The sequence below is a fragment of the Glycine soja genome, chromosome 16, assembly GCF_004193775.1.
Source record: "Glycine soja cultivar W05 chromosome 16, ASM419377v2, whole genome shotgun sequence".
Lineage (NCBI taxonomy): Eukaryota > Viridiplantae > Streptophyta > Magnoliopsida > Fabales > Fabaceae > Glycine > Glycine soja.
The window spans coordinates 27,417,189-27,437,711 of NC_041017.1; the positions used below are offsets into that span (position 1 = coordinate 27,417,189).

Sequence of the window (20,523 nt, forward strand, 5' to 3'; positions counted from 1 at the left end):
TTAAAAATAGAGACATACCTCGAAAGATGCTCAGTGTGAACGACAACGAGTGCGGGGATGCAGTTACAGGGAAAACACTAACACAAATGTAGTGATGACGACATATAATCTGTACCATGGGGGAAACTATCAGCTGGATCAATCATACTCAAATAACAATTCATCATGTTTAAGGTTTATAAAATAGTACAACCAGTAAAGAGGTTTATTTTAACTGAAATAAGGATAATTTAAATATTTTGTCAAATGGAAACAAATTAAGTTTTGGCTAGTGTTGTGTGCTAGTGTTGTGTGGTAAAAATTAACTTTTTTTTTATCAGCAAAAATAAGTATTTATATTAATAAAGTACCAGAGGTACTCAAAAGTACAGATAGATGGGTCAGATTTTTGGTTCCATGGCAGACTTAATGTAGTGTAACATAGAACCAATTTCTGGGTACATAACATATAATAAACTCTAGTAACAGTCTAACATTACACCCTGAGCTACCTACTAAAACCACTTGTGATGTTACTTGACCAGTGGTTGTAATGGGTAAGAAAATCCTTCTTTAAGATTCGAAGCCATGTCCATAACAAAAAAACTGCATCGTCCAGCAGTTTGGTAGCGTCAAATGTATCATTAGCAAAGATGATTTTGTTCCTATGCTGCCAACTTGATTTCGTGCCCAACTTGCTTTTTTCTTAGTGTGGGTGCCAAGTTCCCATTTATTATTAGAATGGAATTTGTGGTTCTTTCATTTCAAAGTTCAAGTGGGATGTTATATTCTTAATTATTTTCAAAGTTTAAGCTACCCTTATATGCAACAAATTCTTAATTACTTGATCATAAATGCTCTAATAAAGACAAATCATACTGGATGTTGAAGTGTCAAAATATAACCTCCTAAATCAAGAGAATTCTTGTTATATGATTACCATTGATTATCTTTGGACTTTTGAGATTTTATTTTCATTGTTAAGCTATTAGGCAGTGCAATCAAAATAACAACATTCTGATAAATACCTGTGTTTTCGTCCACTTAAAAATAAAAATAACTAAGATACTTGCTAGGAAAATGAAAGTGTGGTAGCATCATAATTTATCAAAACTATCTTCAAATCTAGCAAAGAAAATATTGATGAATAGGAGCTTATGCTTACCAATGACCTGGAGCAGTCTTTGTGTTGGTGTGTTGTCTACATACCCAGTATTTTAATGAAGCTTCACAACCTACATTTAAAAGAAAAATATATTAGGTTCAAAATAATCGTGTCAAAACTACAAACCAGATCAGGACATGGCAAATACATTTATATATACATATAGTTGAACATTTTGACAACATTAAGTGATATGACAAACAATCATGAGTTTCAGCAGGTTCTTAGTTGAACCATGAGTTTTTTTGACAATATTTTCCTTGTACTAAGGATTATTTTGATTAGGCAATATTTTTATTTTGCAAACACAAGTTACATCAAGGACAGGTAATGAGAAGTGAGTTGTAATTGACATTTTCCCAATCAAGAGCGTGCCTTAATTCATTTAGAGTTCTCTTATCAGGTTGCGTGAATATGAAGTTGATGTTGATCATTCTAAAAGACGTGGACCTGAGGTTGAAAGAATTTATTTTGTGATTCTAGAGATGGCACGTAAGTCTTGCTTGCCCTGTGCACAAAGAGGCATATGCTGTATTGTTCATGTGTTTAACTATTTAAGCTAACATATTTCTTAACATGTTGAAATTTTATTTAAAGAGTAAATGAATGTGAATGTATAATTATCGATGTGTACTAGTGGCACTAATGGTCAATATGACTCAATTGATTCATGAGACTATCAAAATGCCTAATTTCTAATGGTGGTTAACTGTGTCATAACTGGATCGTGTGGATGCTGTGTGAGACATTTTCAGCAGGTGTTTATCATTTTCATTACTTTTAAGTTACCTCAGATGCTGAATTACATGAACCACATTGTACTGAAGTTTGTGAATGTTGTTTTCCACTACAATTGTTCATAACTAAACAATGAAAGGGATAATGATAATAATTCTGACTTCTGATGACTGCAGCTGTGACATACATAGATTCTAGTGCTGTTCAGGCTTTGAAAGACTTGTATCAGGAGTACAAATTACGGGACATTCAGGTAGAATAAGATTGTGAAGTTTCAACTACCGTTAGAATTCTTGAAATAATCGCTACAGGTTTACAATGTCCCCACCAACCAACTTGAGCTTATTCTTCTTGCAGATTGCAATATCCAATCCAAGTCCAGAAGTTCTGCTTACCTTGTCTAGATCGGGTCTGGTGGAGTTGATAGGCAAAGAATGGTACTTTGTGAGAGTACATGATGTTGTTCAAGTTTGCTTGCAACATGTTCAAAGCTTGAAAGGAGCATCTAACAGTCCACAAGCACCATTCTCTTCAGTAGAGAACAAACCAAGTTTGTTTGCACGATTATCAAAAGAGAGACTGGAGAAGCTTTCAATTACCGACTTGGAGTCTGGTAATGGCAGGCCTCCACTCCCCGAGGAGAGAGATTCCAAATTGGAGCCATTGTTGTCTAAAGATCATTGAAGTCTACTTTGTATCATAAGGTAAAAAGTGTATTTAGCCATTCTTTTAGAAAAAATAAAATGAATAGGTTAAAGTTAAACCGGGTGTAATCAATGACAGTAAAATCATTTACTACTCATGTTTTAGTTACAAACTAATTTGATTGGTTCATGTTTTAGAGACCTTAGCTGGAATCAGTTTACTGGACATATACCATCAGAACTTGCAGACAATATGACAACTATGTACGTAAATAGTCAATTTTTATTTATATATTTTGTATCTATATATGATGTTCTTGGTTTCCTTACTTTCACAGTATTTATATAGAATTTGTAGAAATTTTTTGTTTTGGATGACCACCCAAAGTCTTTATTTACAATAAACAAATAAGATCAGAATTGATTACCTAAGATCAATTTAGTAAAAAAAATGCCCACAATTAAGGGAGGTACTGTTCATCAGTGAATAGAACACACATTGAAAGCGTGAGATGCACGCGCGTGGGTTATTGGCTGGAAAGGTCACGAAGCTTCGGCCGTGAAGTTTAAACTGGTTATTGAAAAGGTCAGCGGATGGCCCACTGGGGACAGTGGATTCCGGGTAAGACAGGATTTTAGTGATACCTCATCCAAGGATAAGAATATTTTGCTCTAATATCATATAAAAATGTTGTACTATTGTAAGTTGTAAGTTGTGTGTGTTTTGATCATCACATGAAGCCTTTATTTAAAAAAAGTAAGTGAGATCAGTATTAATTACATTCATCAATCTAATAGAGTAACAAAATAAATCTCTAATTACTATCTAATAATAAATAAGAGAATATTATGTAATTTAACAATTTATTTAGCTTAATCCTATAGCCAATTAATTAGTCATAATTTTCTTGCTATTGCAGTGTTCTATCCAATAATAATCATCTCAATGGATCAATTCCTCGAAGCTTCATATACCCTCATCTTCAAAAATTGTAAGAAGATTCTTGTCAACCTGTGTTTCACATGATATTTATTTAATTATTTCATAACAATATCTTGAATTTTCTTAAATAACTCTCTATGTAAGAAGCAAGTTGCCATCTCTGGAATTTAGCGAGACTTCTATCCAAGTGAATTTGTTTGCACATTGGATTGATGTTTTTGTTTCATTGTTAAACACAGGTCACTTGAGAACAATTTACTGTCTGGATCCATCCCTGCTAGCATATGGGAGAACGTGGCCTTAAATACTAAAGATAAACTTACAATGTAACTTCTGAATCCGGGTTACTACTACAGACTCGAGGAATATTGAGTTTAATTTTTGCAACAAACTAAACAATTTTGACAAGGAACTTACTGTTTTAAATTGAGTGTATTTTGATATTTGTTGTTTCCAAAATAAATTCATTTTTTCTCTTATCTATGCAGTAATCTCCAAAACAACTCGCTATTGGAAGTTTTGGGAAATCTAGAATAAGGTACATTGAATTAAATCGAGAATAAGGTACATTGAATTTCCTGCAAAAGTTGGGTGATATGTTCTCAAATTAATTCCTTTGTCATGATTAACAAAATCAGATAAAAGACTTTGAATCGATCTATGCAAAGTCGTATCAAAGGAGAGTTTAATTACCTATCACAAATTCTTGGTCAATGGTCATAGACATAAGAGTTTACAAGAGAACAAGGAGGAAAAGTTTGGTGAGTTTACAAGAGAACAAGGAGGACTTTTAAAAGTTTGGTGATTTAAAAGCAGAGTCAACCCTCAGAACTCCAACTTACTTACAGATAAAATCTTCAAAAGTTGTACTACTTTGTTAGTATGCCTCAACTAATTGAAGCACTATCAGATGACCGGATCTCAACATATAACTTGATGGCTTACTGAATCAGCATTCAACATAGTTCTCTTCTAACACTTCACCAGAAATGATTATGGATATCACAAGTCTCATACTTGCTCTGTTCATAGTTTACTGTTTTTGTCAGTGTTTAAGTTCTGCCAACAATACCATTACATCAGGCCAATACATCACAGGCCCTCACACTCTCATCTCCCCTAACAGTGTCTTCAAGTTAGGATTCTTCAGCCCTCAAAACTCATCAAATTGCTACCCTTCAAGTAAGGATTTTAATTATAATTCTAATTAAGAAAGTATCAAGGTTATTTTGTTATTGCTCAATAACTACTTAAGTTGAAATTGTTGCCTAGAACTTGTTGTCTAGTTACCCTTTTGTCCAAATTTTCTCTACACTCAATATGATAGCTGTGTTGAATAGCCTAAGGTAGTGGCAATGTCATACACAAAAAGAAAGAGACTCCTAGAATGACAGGGGCAAAAAGGGTTTTGCTACAGCACCTGACAAGGGCAAAAAATATCCTTAGTTCCTAATTTTATAAAAACTTTCACTTTAGTTTCTAATATGTTCCTCTTCCTAAAGGATATAAAAGCCCAATTGAGTGCCCTAAAATCAGAGAGAAGGTAGAAACCAACTTAAATGTTGTCAATTATCATTCTCTGTGAATTGATTTGAACCTCAACATAGAAATTAAACCACTGAGAGGTTAGCTGAACTGATAGGAACACCTTTTTGCTGAAGCTAAACTAAGTTGATGCATTAAGCTACTGTCAAGTCATGTTTGGACACATACATATCATATTTTTTGCTTTACTTCACAGTGATGATGGATTAGTTAATTTTCAGGTTGCTTAAGTGTGATGCTTCCAATAATTCCAAGTCAATTATGATTCAAAATAAAAGAGGTAGTATCATACTATGATTTCAAGGATTGGCCTGTAACAGGAGAATACACAAACAATCATGGCAACTAATTTGGTTTGGCACCATTTGGGCTATATGTCTATATCTGCATATAGTACTCAATTATGTATTGATTTTACATTGGGGGAATTCTCATAATTGGAAACCATTATTAGCATCAACAAATCCTGAGATTACTTGGATTATTGATAGCTAACAGTTGACTGGCCACCAAGAGTGACCAAGATTAGGTTGACATATAAAAACAGACAGACCAGCAACTTTATTATCATCATAACAATTACCATGTCAAGCTAACATTCAGTTGTATATGAACAAACTTTAACATATGAAAAAAATATAAAATTAATAAAACATAATACGAACATCAACCAGAGCTTCAATAAAAAAAAAAGTCACTGACCCGTTTGCAGCCCAATGGTAGTAGTGAGTAAAGCTAAGACAAGCCTAATAGTTTCTCTTCTTTTGCAAGTAAATAATCCAAGACAAGATTCAACAAGCCTAGGCCTAGAATGACAAGTAGAAATGATGTAAGTTTGAAAGCTAAATTAAATCATCAATAATTCAATATAGAGCTCACCCTCAACTTGAAAAGAAAGACATAAAATACATATCAAATTAAAAGAGATTAAATAAACATGGTGAAAATGAATTCTCCAAAGACCTTTACTAAAAGATAAAAACTTACTAATAAGCAACTTCAGAACTAACTAAAGAACTTTAGTTCTTCACAAGTTGCTTATTAAGCAGCCTATGTGAGAACTAAACTATTACTATAGCCATGTGACAGTAAATTTAGGCTGATTGAAATTCAAGCAGAAAATATAAACTCGTGAAATTATATTAGCTGTGATGTAAGCATGCATGTGTGATGCGTAAAAATACCATGTAGGTATTTTTTTTTTGTTTATTCAATATTACTACTCTGTAGCCACTTAAAAATCAAAAGTAAATCAGTTTTAATTGTAAGCCAGGATTCCAGTAATAGGCAACTGCCTTTGTAAAATCGAACAACTACCTAACCTTAATCATAACAGAGCAACTGTAATTTGTTTCAATCATAATAGAGCAAAGATATTAACAATTTGCATCAACGAATAAAAGCCAAGATATGATCCTCCTCATCCATTGGAAGAGCATTTACTTTCTCCTTTGGTATTATGCAGTTTATGGCAACTATAGCATGCTATATAAGGATTCCAAAACCTAACAGTTCAATTCTAGTATCTATGTACAATATTTTTCTGTTTATAAATCAAACAGATCGTTTAATCTACAGGGTTTTATAGCTTATTGGTTCATAGCAGCCATTGTTGGTGTGGATGATCCACTAGTTCTATTTTCTCATAGTAAGTAAAAATATATCAGCCTTGCAACCAAAAGAGCGCATACATCCAGGTGTTGAACAATTGTAGGTTTATAGTTTCAGCAAATACGGTCCAAAACATGAACACTATACCAGCTCAGAGCTTTCTTTCCTTTACAATTTCCAAATTGAATAAACACTATCCTCAAGGCTCAATTTACACTCAACTATCACGTACAATGAGATCAACAATCAGCACGTAAAAAAAAATACATCAATTAGGAAAAAGAAAGCAGGTAAAATTTTAACTTAAACACCAAAATAAATTTTAAAAGAAAATTACAAAATTTAAATATACGAACTTCAAATTAATTCAGTGTACCCTAAAAATTCTTTTGGTTGCATGTTCAATAGAAAGCAAAAACAAAGGAATAACAATTCACAATAACAGCTATTCATTTACATAGTTCTTGTTCCTTTCAAAATTTGAAAACCAGCATAAAAAATAATAAATTATACAAATAGGAAGAATAGTTTTCCTCACTACACATTTACAGTATAATTAGCATCTAGAAATATGAAGTATTAGCCATGCCCCCAAATTTGAGGTACGTGGTCTTTAAGGCAATGCCTGAAAATATTAATTGAAAATATATTTATTGCAACTTTGCAAAATTGAATTAGTTCAACTGGTCTACAGTCATGTACACCATGAAACAATCCTAAATCCTCACACTTCCCTATGCCATTTCAGCAAAGCATGTGCTTAAAATGTAAGCTAAAAGATTCAACTCCTGAACACCCTATTCTTCAAAATCTTTTCTGATTCACTTACACTCAAACGCCTGAACCCATTCTCCTTCGACCATCTCTTCCCCCCTCCCATACATTACATGGTCATAGACAATGAAAAAACAAAGGCAACACATTGATGTTGAGGAGCAGACATTGAACACATGGGTACTTACCTTTGTCGGAAAACTTCTCTGCTGCTGCTTCGCAGAGATTGAAGACACAGAGGCACAGTACACTTCGAGGGCTGTAATATAAACACAAAGGCACCCAATGAGGGAGTCAAAGTCCAGGACAAAGACGAATTTAAGGGGCTTTTCAGAGAGTAGAGGACTACCTTCAACAACGATGAACAGTAGCTAGGGTTACGCGCGCAGGACTCCTGAGTGTATCGAAGAACAGTAGCTAGTTTCGGGTGCGGGACTCCTGAGTATATATATCACGAATAAATTATTCAAAAAATTAAATTTTAAAACATTATTCAAAGACGGTCATTATGGAAAGACCGTCGTTGTTCCAGTTTGGTTGCTTATTAAAGGCGGTTATTACAATAACCGGCGTTGTAAACATTGTTAATATTACAACAATGCCACCGCAACTATTTCTACGACGTTTTTCTAATGACCGACGTAGTAGCAGTGTCGTAAAAAGACATTATTGTAGTAGTGTTCGTCTCACTTTCTTCTTGCTTCGGTTGGCGGCTTTGGGACGACAGAGTAGTAAAATAATTCCTCTCAAATGTGTTGTAGTAACAACTTTTTTATTTACCAAATTAGTTCATTTCAATAAATTTAAATATTTAAATTAAAGAAACAACACAATAAATTTTATATATATATATATATATATATATATGAAATGTAACATAAAAAATGAATTAAAAAAATCAATATATCCTTTAGCTTTAAGTGTCACTATATATACAGGGAGGTTATTCTTGAACAACAAAAATTAGTTCTTTTTTGGTTTTAACTGTACCCCGTCGGCAATGAGCTGATCACGTCACTCACTTTCAGTTTTTTTGTGCTTCATGCACTCAAGACTATAGAGTTATATACCTCATTGATCATAAGTAGACCATGTCTCAACATGGTGTCCACTCGGTATTCCAACAACCATAGGACGTGTCGTAAGACTTAAGAGCATGATCTTAACATTACTTTCATGTAAAATTTTAAGGGTTTCCTAGATTAATAATTATAATAAATCAACAGAATTTTAAAACCTATGATTCTCACAAATAATAAACAAACAATGCATACCTTTTTCTATAGTAAAACTTCTATCTGATGTACTTTGATTTCTTAGAAGAGAAGAGAAACAAAATTTCACTTCCTTGACTATTATTTCTGTCTCTCTAAGTTTTGTGATGAACAAAGGTTAGAGAGAACACTTTTCTGTTAGGAAAGAGACCTTGTTTCACGTAAGTGAGTATTCACCCATTTATAATCACTACTCTCACCAAGTAACAGTTATTTCTAAAAATTTCTCCTATTTAACCCAATTATAATTTAGTCCTTAATTATTAATTATTTATTTATTAGTCCCTAAATAAGTCACATGTCTCTCACATGAGACATTAATTCTAACATTCTCCCACTTGGCTCATATTTTTTGCAAATCAACAAGTATAGGGACTCTTTTGAATGAAACAACCCTTTGACCTCTCCTTTTGTAGCTAGAAAATTCTCCTTCACTTCAAGTGTTTCACTTATCTTTTTTCTCTCTTGTGTTTCCCTCTTTTTGTCCTCACTTTTTGAACTCTCAAGTGTTTGACTCTTTTTTTTTCAATTTTGTGCACTCTTGCCTTTATCCACTCTAGAATTCTCCTTGAGTTCTAAAGCAATTCAAGAGAAAGTTTACACAAAGTTCAACCACCAATTTGTGACAAGGAAAAAGCTTAGGGTTAGGTTAACAAAAGCTTAGAACAAGAACAAAAATTCCAGCAACTACAACAATGGAATTTTTTTTTTGAAGGAATTAAACTTCAGAATTTGGTAGTTCAAACCTTCTAACAACCAATTATATTACCTTCAAGAATTTTTGAAAGCTATTATAGCATGAACCATTCAGCCAAAATATTTTTTTTTAAAATAAGTTTTCCTTTTTTTTAACAAGAAATTAAAGGCCTAATTTTTGCAATGATTTAGCCTCAATAAAAAAATAGCATGAACAAGGTAATATAAAATGACAAAGAAGAAATTAGAAGGATGTTACCAAGAAATTTCAGCCCAAGCAGTCTTGAAAAACCCTTGAACCAGAGCTCTGATACCAAAATGATGTAAACCCATTTGCACAAGGTTTGAGGATGAATCTTCAAAGGTTTTGTTTTTACTTGTATGAAAATTCAGAAAATGGAATGGATAAGGAAAGAGAAAGTGATGAGTTTATGGAAGGCTGAATGGAAGGGATTTGGTTCAAAGTTTAAATGTGTTTGGATGGAGAATGATGATGAAAATGATGGTGTTTAAGTGGGATTAAAGGCTGGTTTAGAATGATGAAGAAGGAGAAAGAAGAAGGTGGTTGAAAGAATCACTCCTCCGGAATTGATGTCACACACAAGGTGATATTCCTTGATAAACCAATTTCTTGAATCATTCAAGGAACTAAGGAGATTCACTCTCACACTTTAGAAGGTGATTACAACTCAATTCAAGGTCCATTTTTTATTAGAAAATATGCAGCCCATAAATAGGAATAACATCAAGTTGGTTACAAAAGTGAAAAGATGAAATGGTCACCAATAACAACAATTGATGGTGTCATTATACCTAATTAAAACTATAATTAAGACAAATGATCACCAATAACAACAATTGATGGTGTCATTATACCTAATTAAAACTATAATTAAGACACAGAAACATGTGAAAAAATGCGCAACTTCTGACTAGTCAAGAGGCAGCCACCGACCTAGAGTTTTCACCTTATTAAACCTTAATTTCTTCAAATTAAAACAAGTCCATAGGTGGTGCAAATCCAAAGAGAATTGATATCCACTTTAACAAAAGTTTGGGCCTTTATTTCAACTAACAAAATGCTAATAAAATCACTCAACAAAGGTGGTGCCCTCTACTCTTCTTGGAACATGGTGCAATTGATAATCTAAAGCTTCTCCACTTCTAACTTGGGCCTAAATTCAAATAGCATGGTTAACACTTATTGAAGAGCTTCCTTGGTCTTCTTTGTTCTAGCCCTTGTTATAGGTCCTCCAAGTCCTTCTAAAGGTTCATTGCCCTTAGTCCTTGTCATGTCCTCATCAACTAAGGCCTATATATGATTCAAATAAGATTATGATGAATCATTTTAGTCCAATAGTGGCTCCCTCCCTTCTCCCTCATGGGTGAAACTTAATGTCGATGGTACTTTTGATCCTATTTCCCGGTGGCATAATAAAAAATGATAGTGGAAGATTCATCATAGGCTTCTCCATCAAGCAAGGGGAATGTTTAGTGGGTCAAGCTGAGATATAGGGAATTAGTTATGTAAAGTTTCATTTATGTCCTATGTCCTACAATTTTTCTACTCGAAATGTTAGGGTCATCTTAGACTTATTGACTTTATATATAAAGATAAATGTAATAATGAAGTGATTAACAAATTCTCTCTACAATTTAAACCTTTGTATTAACATAAAAATATGTGGAATATGTTTTGAATTAGTCCATAATGCTTGTCTCCTTTACACCTAACACAAAGAGTTCAAGAATACTCTAACTTCTTAATTACTATCATGCTTTGTGTTTGTCAAACCATTTTAAGGTTCAATGATAATGGTTTATTTGTGTCTCAACTATATAAATAACAACTTTGGAGGCCTCAAGGTTGCCAAAGATGCAGGCTTTGACAAAGTCATTTGTGAATCAGATTTGGCTTCCACTATCAAGTTCATCACGGATGGAGTTTCTGATTTCCACTCTTATGCTCCTCTGATCAAACATACTTTACAACAAGACGATGCTTGTGTTGATTGCTTAGTTGAGTTTGGAGCTACTTCGCATGTACCTTTTATGCTTTTGGTGGATTTCCCTTTCTTTTTTTCTTTGTACCTCGCAACTAATGTTGTAGGAACCCTTTTCTTTAGGCAACAGTCTTCCTTTGTCTATTTTTTTCTTATGCATAAAAAAACATAGCTTGGACGAATTAGGTGTACATGTTTTCACCATTATATAGTTATTTTATACGACCTCCAATTCTTATGGACTTTTATATATCAAATATGTTTTTGATCCTTGATATATACTTGAATTTTGTATTTAGTCTAATAAAAATTTTCTTTGCGATAGGTCCCTAATATTTGAAAAGTTTTGTGTGAGGTCCTTGTTGTTAGAAGATATCCATTGATTGTCGATGTGGTTGTTAACTTGACACGTCGACAAGTTACATGTGATGCCACGTCGGATTAAATGTGACATGTAAGCTGACCACGAGTCGTCTAACATGGCATCATATTTTAATTAAATTAAAATAAATAAATAGGAGTTATATCGCCGAAATGGACCCAAAATGGACGAAGGCAAGGGAGGGTACGGTTAGAACGGGGATCTTATGGATCAGTTCTGCCATAATGAAGCTATGCATGTCGTCATTGATGAGGGTTTCTTGGGCGAGGAAGAAGACAATGATTACGAGGACCTTTACAACGACGTCAACACCAAGGAAGTGTTCCTTCAATCATTGCACAAGAACGACAGTTCGGGGTTCCAAAATAGCGACGTTGAAGAAAAGAAGCCTTCATCACCGTCGCTGGTTTTGGATGTCGTCGGGGTTTTGATTTCGGGTGTTGGTGGCAATGGAGAGGGTGCCATTGGTGGTGGAGGAAGAGAGGTTATGGAATCTAGGGTTTCGGGGAGGGTTGATGGGTTTCAAAATCAAGGGTTTATTGGGAATGAGATGGGTGCCAAATGTGGGATTAGGGTTGAATTAGGGAACCAATCTAGGAATTTGAGTGAAATTAAGGATCAGGGTGGGAATGATGGTGTTGTAGTGCAAGGGATTGGACAATAACCACATGGTGGGGTTGTTGGGATTGTGGGAAATGAGGATTTGGTGATAGAAGGTCAAGATGGTGTTGGTGGTGGTGGAGGAAGTGGGGAATGCTAATAGGGTAGGTGGAAATGGTGTTAGGAATAGTGTGATTGTTGTTAGTCATGTTAATACTGGAGGAGTTGGAGGTGCTATTAGTGATGGTGTTGTTGTTGTTGGTTCTGGTGGTACTATATTGTTTGTGGGTGATTCGCATTGGTGGACTATTGATGCTGAGCTTGAAATTGAACTTAGTAAGTATAAGCCTATGAAGGAAGTGCAATTTTTTTATGAGAAGGCGAGTGGGAAGTCGAAGGGTTATCACTAGGCTGAGTATTTTGACCCTTCTACTACAATTGTTTTCAAGGAAGGAATGAATGTACATGTTTTTTCATTTTAATTTAATTAAAATATGATATCATGTTAGATGACACATGATCAACTTACATGTCACATTTAATTTGACATGACATCACAAGTAGCTTGTTGACGTGTCGAGTTAACAATCACATCAACAGTTAATGAATCCCTTCTAATAGCATAGACCTCGCATAAAACTTTTTAAATATTAGGAACCTATCACAAAGAAAAAATTTATTAGGAACCAAATGCAAAATTCAAGTATATATCAGGAATCAAAAACATATTTAAGTCATATATTCATACATTAAATTCACATAAAATTCAAACAATTATTTTCAAATTTTAATATTTATTTATAAAAAAATCTAATATATTAAAATAAGCTTTTGATGAACTCTATATTTGTTTATACTTTTGTTTTTTATTTGTTTTGCATAATTCTTTTTTAACTCTTGGGTTGTGAGAATTGATTGTTATTTTAATTCGTCGGTAAGATTATCAAGATGAACTTTGAGAAACTTTCACACTTGGCATATTTGGTTTTGTTGAGAGTGTGAAGTGACACTGGTATTTTTTTTATGGTTCAAGTATTTGTGCCTTTCACCTACAATTACTACAATGTATACCAACTTACACGCTTTATAAAAAAAATTGAAGGTAAGTCATGTCCTTTTTATGTGACGTATCCTTTATGCAAACATTAAAAATTATCTTAATCTAGTAAATTTCATTTCAAATCACATGAAATTAATAAAAAGTTACTTTTTAACTCTGTTTAGATTAGGGCTGAAATAACATTTGAGTTTGAGATTAAATTTTTAAATTGTAAAATAATCTGTCTTCTTATTCTTTCTTTAATCAAATAAGAAATTTTTAAAAAAATTTCTTTTTTATTGGTTTTGTACTTTCCCTGTATGCAAACATTTAGTATTATAAAATTACTTCATCTCCTTGGCCAATGCTCTTGCCTTTTTCCCTTGGTTAGATCTTTTCTTCAATTTTTTTGTTATTATAAAATAATTTTTATGAACACATAAAAATGAGTCACACGATCCGAACATTCTTGAGAGGAAACCGAGTTTGGTTGCAATTGATGCGCCGTGTAAAATTTCCTCCAAAAAAGGAAAATACACAAAACACAAGAAATAAAAATAAAAAATGAATAAATAACTGTAATTATAATTGTTAAAAGTAAAAATAAAAAAACAAACAAAAACATAAACAAACAATAATAGTAACAAAGTTGGCAAAGATTGGTTCGCATAACGAACGCTTCAACGGCAAAATTTCTCGGGCTAGAAAGGTTCTTCTCTCTCTCTCTCTTTGATCTCATTCCGCAACAACAACTCACCTTCCCTCATGCATAATTTCCATCTCCTCCAAAAGGGTTAGGGTTTCTCATTTTCCTTCTTTCTCATCCCAAATTCCTCTCTCCCCATTTTCTTGCACTTTCAGAATTCATTTTGGGCCTATTTCTTTTTTGTGTGTGTGCATTTTCATTTCTTTCCTCTTTGCATTCATGGAAGTTTCTAGATTTTCATTTTACCTTAAACATATGCATGATTGAAGTAGGAACTGTATTAATTGGAGGAAGAGAAGAAATCGGAAGGGTGTGTGTGTGTTGTGTGCTAGGGTGAGTTTTCTATCAATCAAGGTCCTCAGGTGAATGATCTGAGGGTTTTGTTTTTGAGGTGAGTAAAGGATAATTGAAGATGAGCGCTTCTAGGTTCATCAAGTGTGTCACTGTCGGGGATGGAGCCGTGGGCAAAACTTGTTTGCTAATCTCCTACACCAGCAACACCTTCCCCACTGTTAGTTCTTTTATTCCTCATTTTTTGTTTCTGTGTATTAGTGACAATTTTTTTATTTCCCTTTTTTGGAATGCATTTTAGAGCTTTGGATTTAAAAAATGAGTTGCTATAACTACTGTTCAATCTAAAAAATGCAAAATTAATTTTGGGTCAATGTGATAAATGTTGACAAATGGATAAAAAGGGTTGAAGGAGAAGTTGAGTTTTCCTTGGTTGCTCTTCAAGAGAAACTTAAATTTTGAAGTAGAATTAATTGCTTGCAAGGTTCTGATTAGTTTATATGGAATCTTTGCTTAGCAAATTTACATGATAAACTCAATTGTTTAAGGTTAGGAAGATGTAGTCTTTCTAAAGCTTTTTCTAATTTATTAGATGCCAATTTTTTTAACAAAGAAGAAAGAAAAAGAAAACCATTGGGGGGTTTATGATTTATTTTGAATAAAAATATGTTTTTACGTCATTGGGGAATGACAAAAGGTGCCTAACATGCATAACGGAAGTAACAAAATACTTTCTTTAAAGTTTTCATGAATAATGATGAAGAAATCAACGTATGTTGTGCCTTATTTTGATTTAATAATAATAATAATAATAAGAATACGAGAATCACATGCACTGATGTATTCTGAATTGATTTAAATGTGATAAAGGAAATAATGAGAATTTGGTTCTAAATCTATCATGAGTTGTCATTATTTTTGGGATTAATTGTGTTTCAATGCTATATATGATATCCTCTTATAAATATGCTTATTGAGAAAGAAAGATAATTTTTTTTTTCATCTCTTCACTTTGTTTGGAAATAGGATTATGTGCCAACTGTTTTCGACAATTTCAGCGCAAATGTGGTTGTGAATGGAGCCACTGTTAATCTAGGATTATGGGACACTGCCGGTACTGCTATTATTTTTTCTTTGTCAATTTTGGGATGTTGAGTTCTTTTTAGATTTTTATTATTTTATTACGTGGAATAGGTCAAGAGGATTATAATAGATTACGACCTTTGAGTTATCGTGGTGCCGATGTTTTCATATTAGCTTTCTCTCTGATTAGCAAGGCCAGTTATGAAAATGTTTCCAAGAAGGTACTTTTCCCACTATTTCAAGGTTTATGTTCCTAGTATTCCTCAAATTTAAAATGCACTTTTACAGGTTACATTCGATGTAAATGTAATGTTTCCATAACAATTGTAAAGAACCATATCTTATTTATATTAATTTAAAAGTGTTAATAAACGGTGTATGTGTTATTTTCACTTTCAGTGGATTCCAGAGTTGAAACATTATGCACCTGATGTTCCCATTATTTTGGTTGGCACAAAGCTTGGTAAATTAATTTCTACCTAATTTTTTAATGCTTGATATTATGATATTGTGCATTAATTGGTTACTTGCTTTCTTCTAGCATGTTAATTTATAATACTACTAACCAATTTTGTGTTTTGGAATCATATAATTATATAGATTTAATGATCCATAATGTTGTAGTTAGATATTTCTTTGGAACTTTACTTTATAAATGTGATTGATTTATAATATTTTTTTATTGTGTTCATTTTATAAGTGATGAACTAGGATTTGTTTTTATCTAGAAAGAAATGAAGGATTGATATTTGGTATATTTTGTGCATCCCTCCTTTTATTTAAAGTTTTCACCTCTATTTGTTTTCTCAATTACAATTATTGTGGTCATACATGTATTATTTTTAGTTTGATGTTACTCTTTTTGTTGTCTCTTTGTACTAGGATGTTTTGCAAGATAGGAGTTTTACATATACTTACATTGACATTTTACCATCAACTAATTGCTACGAGGGTTAACGAATTGATAGTGTTGAACACTTATTCATCATTAGTGAAGTTTAAGACACATTTAAATAAATATGTGCACATGAACTTCTTTTTTTTGTTTTCTCTTTTTTCCTTTTAATTAGACATAGTGTTTTAACTCTTATGGACAAATATATTAAATGCAATCGGGAGTCAAGTGCAATGCTAGAAGTCTTAGCCATCAAGCTTGACTTTGTTTTTTTGGATCTATGATGTATTTGTCAAATGCAAAAATAATATTTGAAACTTGTTAACTTGGTATTTTGGTTCAAACTATCATTTTTCCCCTTTAGAGATGTGATATTATCTAACATTAAACAAAAAAAAAAGTTTCTTTTAATATTAATCTTCTAAAATTTTAATGGCTTGCATTAGAAATTATTATTTACTGTCTTCAAGTTTTTATTGATACAGTGTATGTAAATTGTGTATGTCTAGATGGGTTGGTCCTATCTTCATATAAGTATTAATACTTCTAAATAATATGTGAATAACTTTCGTATGTGTTGTTCTATTTAAGGGACAAATGATTTTGTTAAAAATATTCTTGGCCTCTACATATACTATCACCAATTGTTCTTTCAATTAAGAGTTAGTTATTTACCATTTTTTGAATTTGAAATGAGACAGACCTTCGAGATGATAAGCAGTTCTTCATAGACCATCCTGGTGCTGTACCCATTACCACCGTTCAGGTAATTTTTTTTATTTTTTTTTGTGTGATTCTCTAGTTGTTTTACATTTCTAGTGCATTCTTGTAATTAACTTTAGTTTTTAATCTAAAATTTGCTTATCTTCTTGAAGGGAGAAGAACTTATGAAGCTGATTAATGCACCTGCTTACATTGAATGCAGTTCGAAATCACAACAGGTATATAATTGAATGAATTTTTTCTTTTCATACCCAATGGTTAAGTTAATTGGTAGTCATAAATTTATCTTTGACCTTTATTGCAGAACGTGAAGGCAGTATTTGATGCAGCCATAAGAGTTGTCCTTCAACCACCAAAGCAAAAGAAAAAGAAGAGTAAAGCACAAAAGGCATGTTCAATATTGTGATTCACTATGTCTAACCTTTTGATGACAACCATTTGTTCTACCTAATGTTGCCCTTCTCTTCTTCCATTTCTTCATTTCGTTGAAGAAGTCAGAGTCTTTTGGGTGTTCATTTGACATACTCTAGATCTCCTTGAAGCATAAGGTGGTTGATGCTTTGCTTTCTTGGAGTTATTGTGAATTCTAATTGTCAAATTTGTTTTTTTATGGTTCTCACCTTTTTATGAACTTATGTTTTATGCATCAATACATTGGAATATCCCAGTTAGGATAGCATCCTTGTTTGCTCGAATATATTTAAATATTTGTATTTCATTATAATGCTTCCTATGTTAAAAGATTTTTAGTTGTTTTTTAGTAATTGTTTAATAGTTTTAAAATTAATGAGAGTTTTTTCTTATTTCCCTTAACAAATTTTTTTAGGGTTTGGTTGAAATTATGGATGAGGAGGTTTTATTTCGAACACATACTGTTAGGCTCTAATATAAAGCAAGTGCATTATATTTCAAAGCTAGTGTGATACACAACCAACCATTTTTTACCTATAGTTAAATTTGATTATCACTAAGAGCTGTATCTACAATTTGAGATGTATGTAGGCAAAAGTCATTAACATATACCTACAACCTTCAATCGTAGGTAAAAGCGAATAAATTTTACCTATCGCTTCCAATTGTAGGTAAAAGCTATATAATTTTAATAAAATTTTTAGCTACACTCTCTATTGCAACCTATTTTTGTTCCCAAATTCGCTTGCACCAAACAACATTTAAATTTAAAAATATTACTGTTCTACTACAACCTATTCAGATTTTTTTTTGTTCCCAAATTAGCTTGCACTATACAACATTTAAACTTTTACTATGGTGAAAGATAAAATTTATAAACAAAACCAAAAGCAATGTCCTTAGATTTAATGTGATTCCAAAAATAGTTTTATATACCTTTCAAAGGTCAAGAAATTTAAATCATAAGTTAATACTTCATGTACTATCAATGTCCTATTGGTTTTGTGTTATCAATACAAATAGAGCTTATATATAAACCAATGAAAGAATGTGTATGTTATAAAAATTCACTATAATACCAAAATACCAAACAATAAAAGTGGATTATAAGCTGAACTTTCTCCATATGAAATTGGAGAGCATATGGAGAATCTCTGAGAGACAACATTTTCACTTTGCCTCCCTAATTTGGAATTTTCTGAATAAGAATGTCTTCTTCCTTGCGGTTATTCTTGACTTAATCTATCAAATAAATTATCTAAGCTTGTCATTCTTGATTGGATCATAGACAGAACATCCATTATGCCGATTATAAACATCTGAAAGTTATTTGACAGTATAATAAATAAAAGGTGCCCCATAAACTTAAGAAACCACCACACAAAGGAAAATGACTAGCAACACCAGAGTTAAGAAAATTAGAATCACATTTTGTAGAATCAAAATTAAGAAAACTAACAATTTCAATCAGTGCAACCGAAGCTGAACTTGTTTTGCGTGTCATCTAGTCACTGTTTTAGAGCATCTTGGATACTAGCAATAGTAGTGGAGAGAAGGTTGTGTTGGAGCACTCGTATCTTGAAAATGAGAAGAACTTTTAATATTTTAGGCAATGATGAAAATAAAATATTTAAATAAATGTTTATTATTAGCTTTCACTGGCAAGATAATTTTCTAGACATTCAATTTGCAGCTTATTCAAACACTACTAGGGAGATTCTGGCCTACTAGGAAGCTATAATAACATAATACGTTCATGACTCATGAATTCACTGCTTTAAGCTTTATTTACAAAAGCGTGACATCCAATAGCAATACAATCCTCAAAACCAATAAACCAATAAACCAATAAACATAATTAAATTTAAGAAAGAATCTAATTGTGCAAAAATAATAACAAGCAATGACACCTCTGAGTGCCTTGAAGGGATGTGCTAGTGTTATTTCCTGTTGACTAGCTATTACTACTACTTGTCCCAAAAAACCTATTGACTCCTCCAGAGTGACTGCTACGAATAATGAACTTGCTAAGAAAGAAAAACATGCTTCCAACTTGACTACAGTTCATTTCTCTGCAAGATTTAATTTTAGTTTATCAGGCCACATGATAGGCTTTTGTGGAAACTGAAAATTTGTATAAGTTATCAACATAGTGGAGAGAGTAACACATCATGACATATTATGCAATGAAATTAAGTGTATTTTGATTAGACCATTCTATGGAACTAAAGTTCTAACATGTTTTCTCCTTCATCATTAGTGAATCTAACATGCATTGGCTGAGAACCAAAAATTTTAGTCAAAGTGATTGGTAAAAAGCTATAAAATAAAGGACTTGGAAAATCTTTTCACACACTTGATGTATATCTCCCATGAAGTAAGAAAAAAACAATAACGCCTAGTCATATTATCTATAAGATCATAAACAAAAGGCAGATAATCAAATTTAATGGAATTATTTTTTTCTATTTTCTTAGTATAATGATAGTATAATTATTACAATAATATTTTGACCATTATATTATAAAGGTCTAAATATGTTTTTGGTCCCTGATATATATCCGACTTTTATATCTGGTCCCTGATAAATTTTTCTTTCGAATCGAGTCCTTAATATTTGAAAAGTTTTGTCTGAGGTCCCTATCGCTAATTGAGATCTATTAACTGCTTACGTAGCCATTAATTGAAATACATTGGCATGTAACGTGTGATGCCATGTGTACTCGTTAGCTTAGTGGAATTACACGTGTACACTTAAAACATTTCTTCTTCTTTTTTCTCTTTTCTTTTTTTCTTTCTTTTCCCAATCTGCCCCTTTGGAAAACCTTTTTCTTTCTCTATTGACTCTCTTCTCCCTTTCTCACTGTTGGGAATGACATTGGCAGCGAAGTGTGTTATGGTCCGCCGTGACCCTTTCGGAACTCCTCTTTACCTTGGTCCCTGCCGCCCAACCCTTGGCCTACCCCCTATCTCCAAGTTCTCCGTCACTGTCGTGGGCCTAGCCCCCTCCGGCCGCATCTT

At 32.7% G+C, this 20,523-nt stretch overlaps 2 protein-coding genes and 1 long non-coding RNA gene across 3 annotated transcripts; all 3 read left to right on the top strand.

The window, feature by feature from the left end:
* Positions 1–1,584: 1,584 nt before the first annotated feature.
* LOC114388905 (sulfate transporter 4.1, chloroplastic-like) lies at positions 1,585–2,635 on the top strand. Its single transcript, XM_028349446.1, has 3 exons — positions 1,585–1,636; positions 2,059–2,135; positions 2,240–2,635. Exons 1-3 carry the CDS (start codon positions 1,630–1,632, stop codon positions 2,564–2,566), a joined length of 411 nt encoding a protein of 136 aa, XP_028205247.1. The 5' UTR covers positions 1,585–1,629; the 3' UTR covers positions 2,567–2,635.
* A 90-nt stretch (positions 2,636–2,725) lies between these two features.
* On the top strand, positions 2,726–3,992 carry LOC114388906. Its single transcript, XR_003661647.1, has 4 exons — positions 2,726–2,790; positions 3,447–3,518; positions 3,709–3,795; positions 3,958–3,992. It is a non-coding gene; the product is annotated as an uncharacterized LOC114388906 (long non-coding RNA).
* A 9,993-nt stretch (positions 3,993–13,985) lies between these two features.
* On the top strand, positions 13,986–17,829 carry LOC114388943 (rac-like GTP-binding protein RHO1). The gene is made up of 8 exons (XM_028349491.1): positions 13,986–14,102; positions 14,372–14,610; positions 15,417–15,504; positions 15,585–15,694; positions 15,873–15,936; positions 17,070–17,134; positions 17,244–17,309; positions 17,396–17,829. Exons 2-8 carry the CDS (start codon positions 14,512–14,514, stop codon positions 17,495–17,497), a joined length of 594 nt encoding a protein of 197 aa, XP_028205292.1. The 5' UTR covers positions 13,986–14,102; positions 14,372–14,511; the 3' UTR covers positions 17,498–17,829.
* The last annotated feature ends 2,694 nt before the right edge of the window (positions 17,830–20,523 follow it).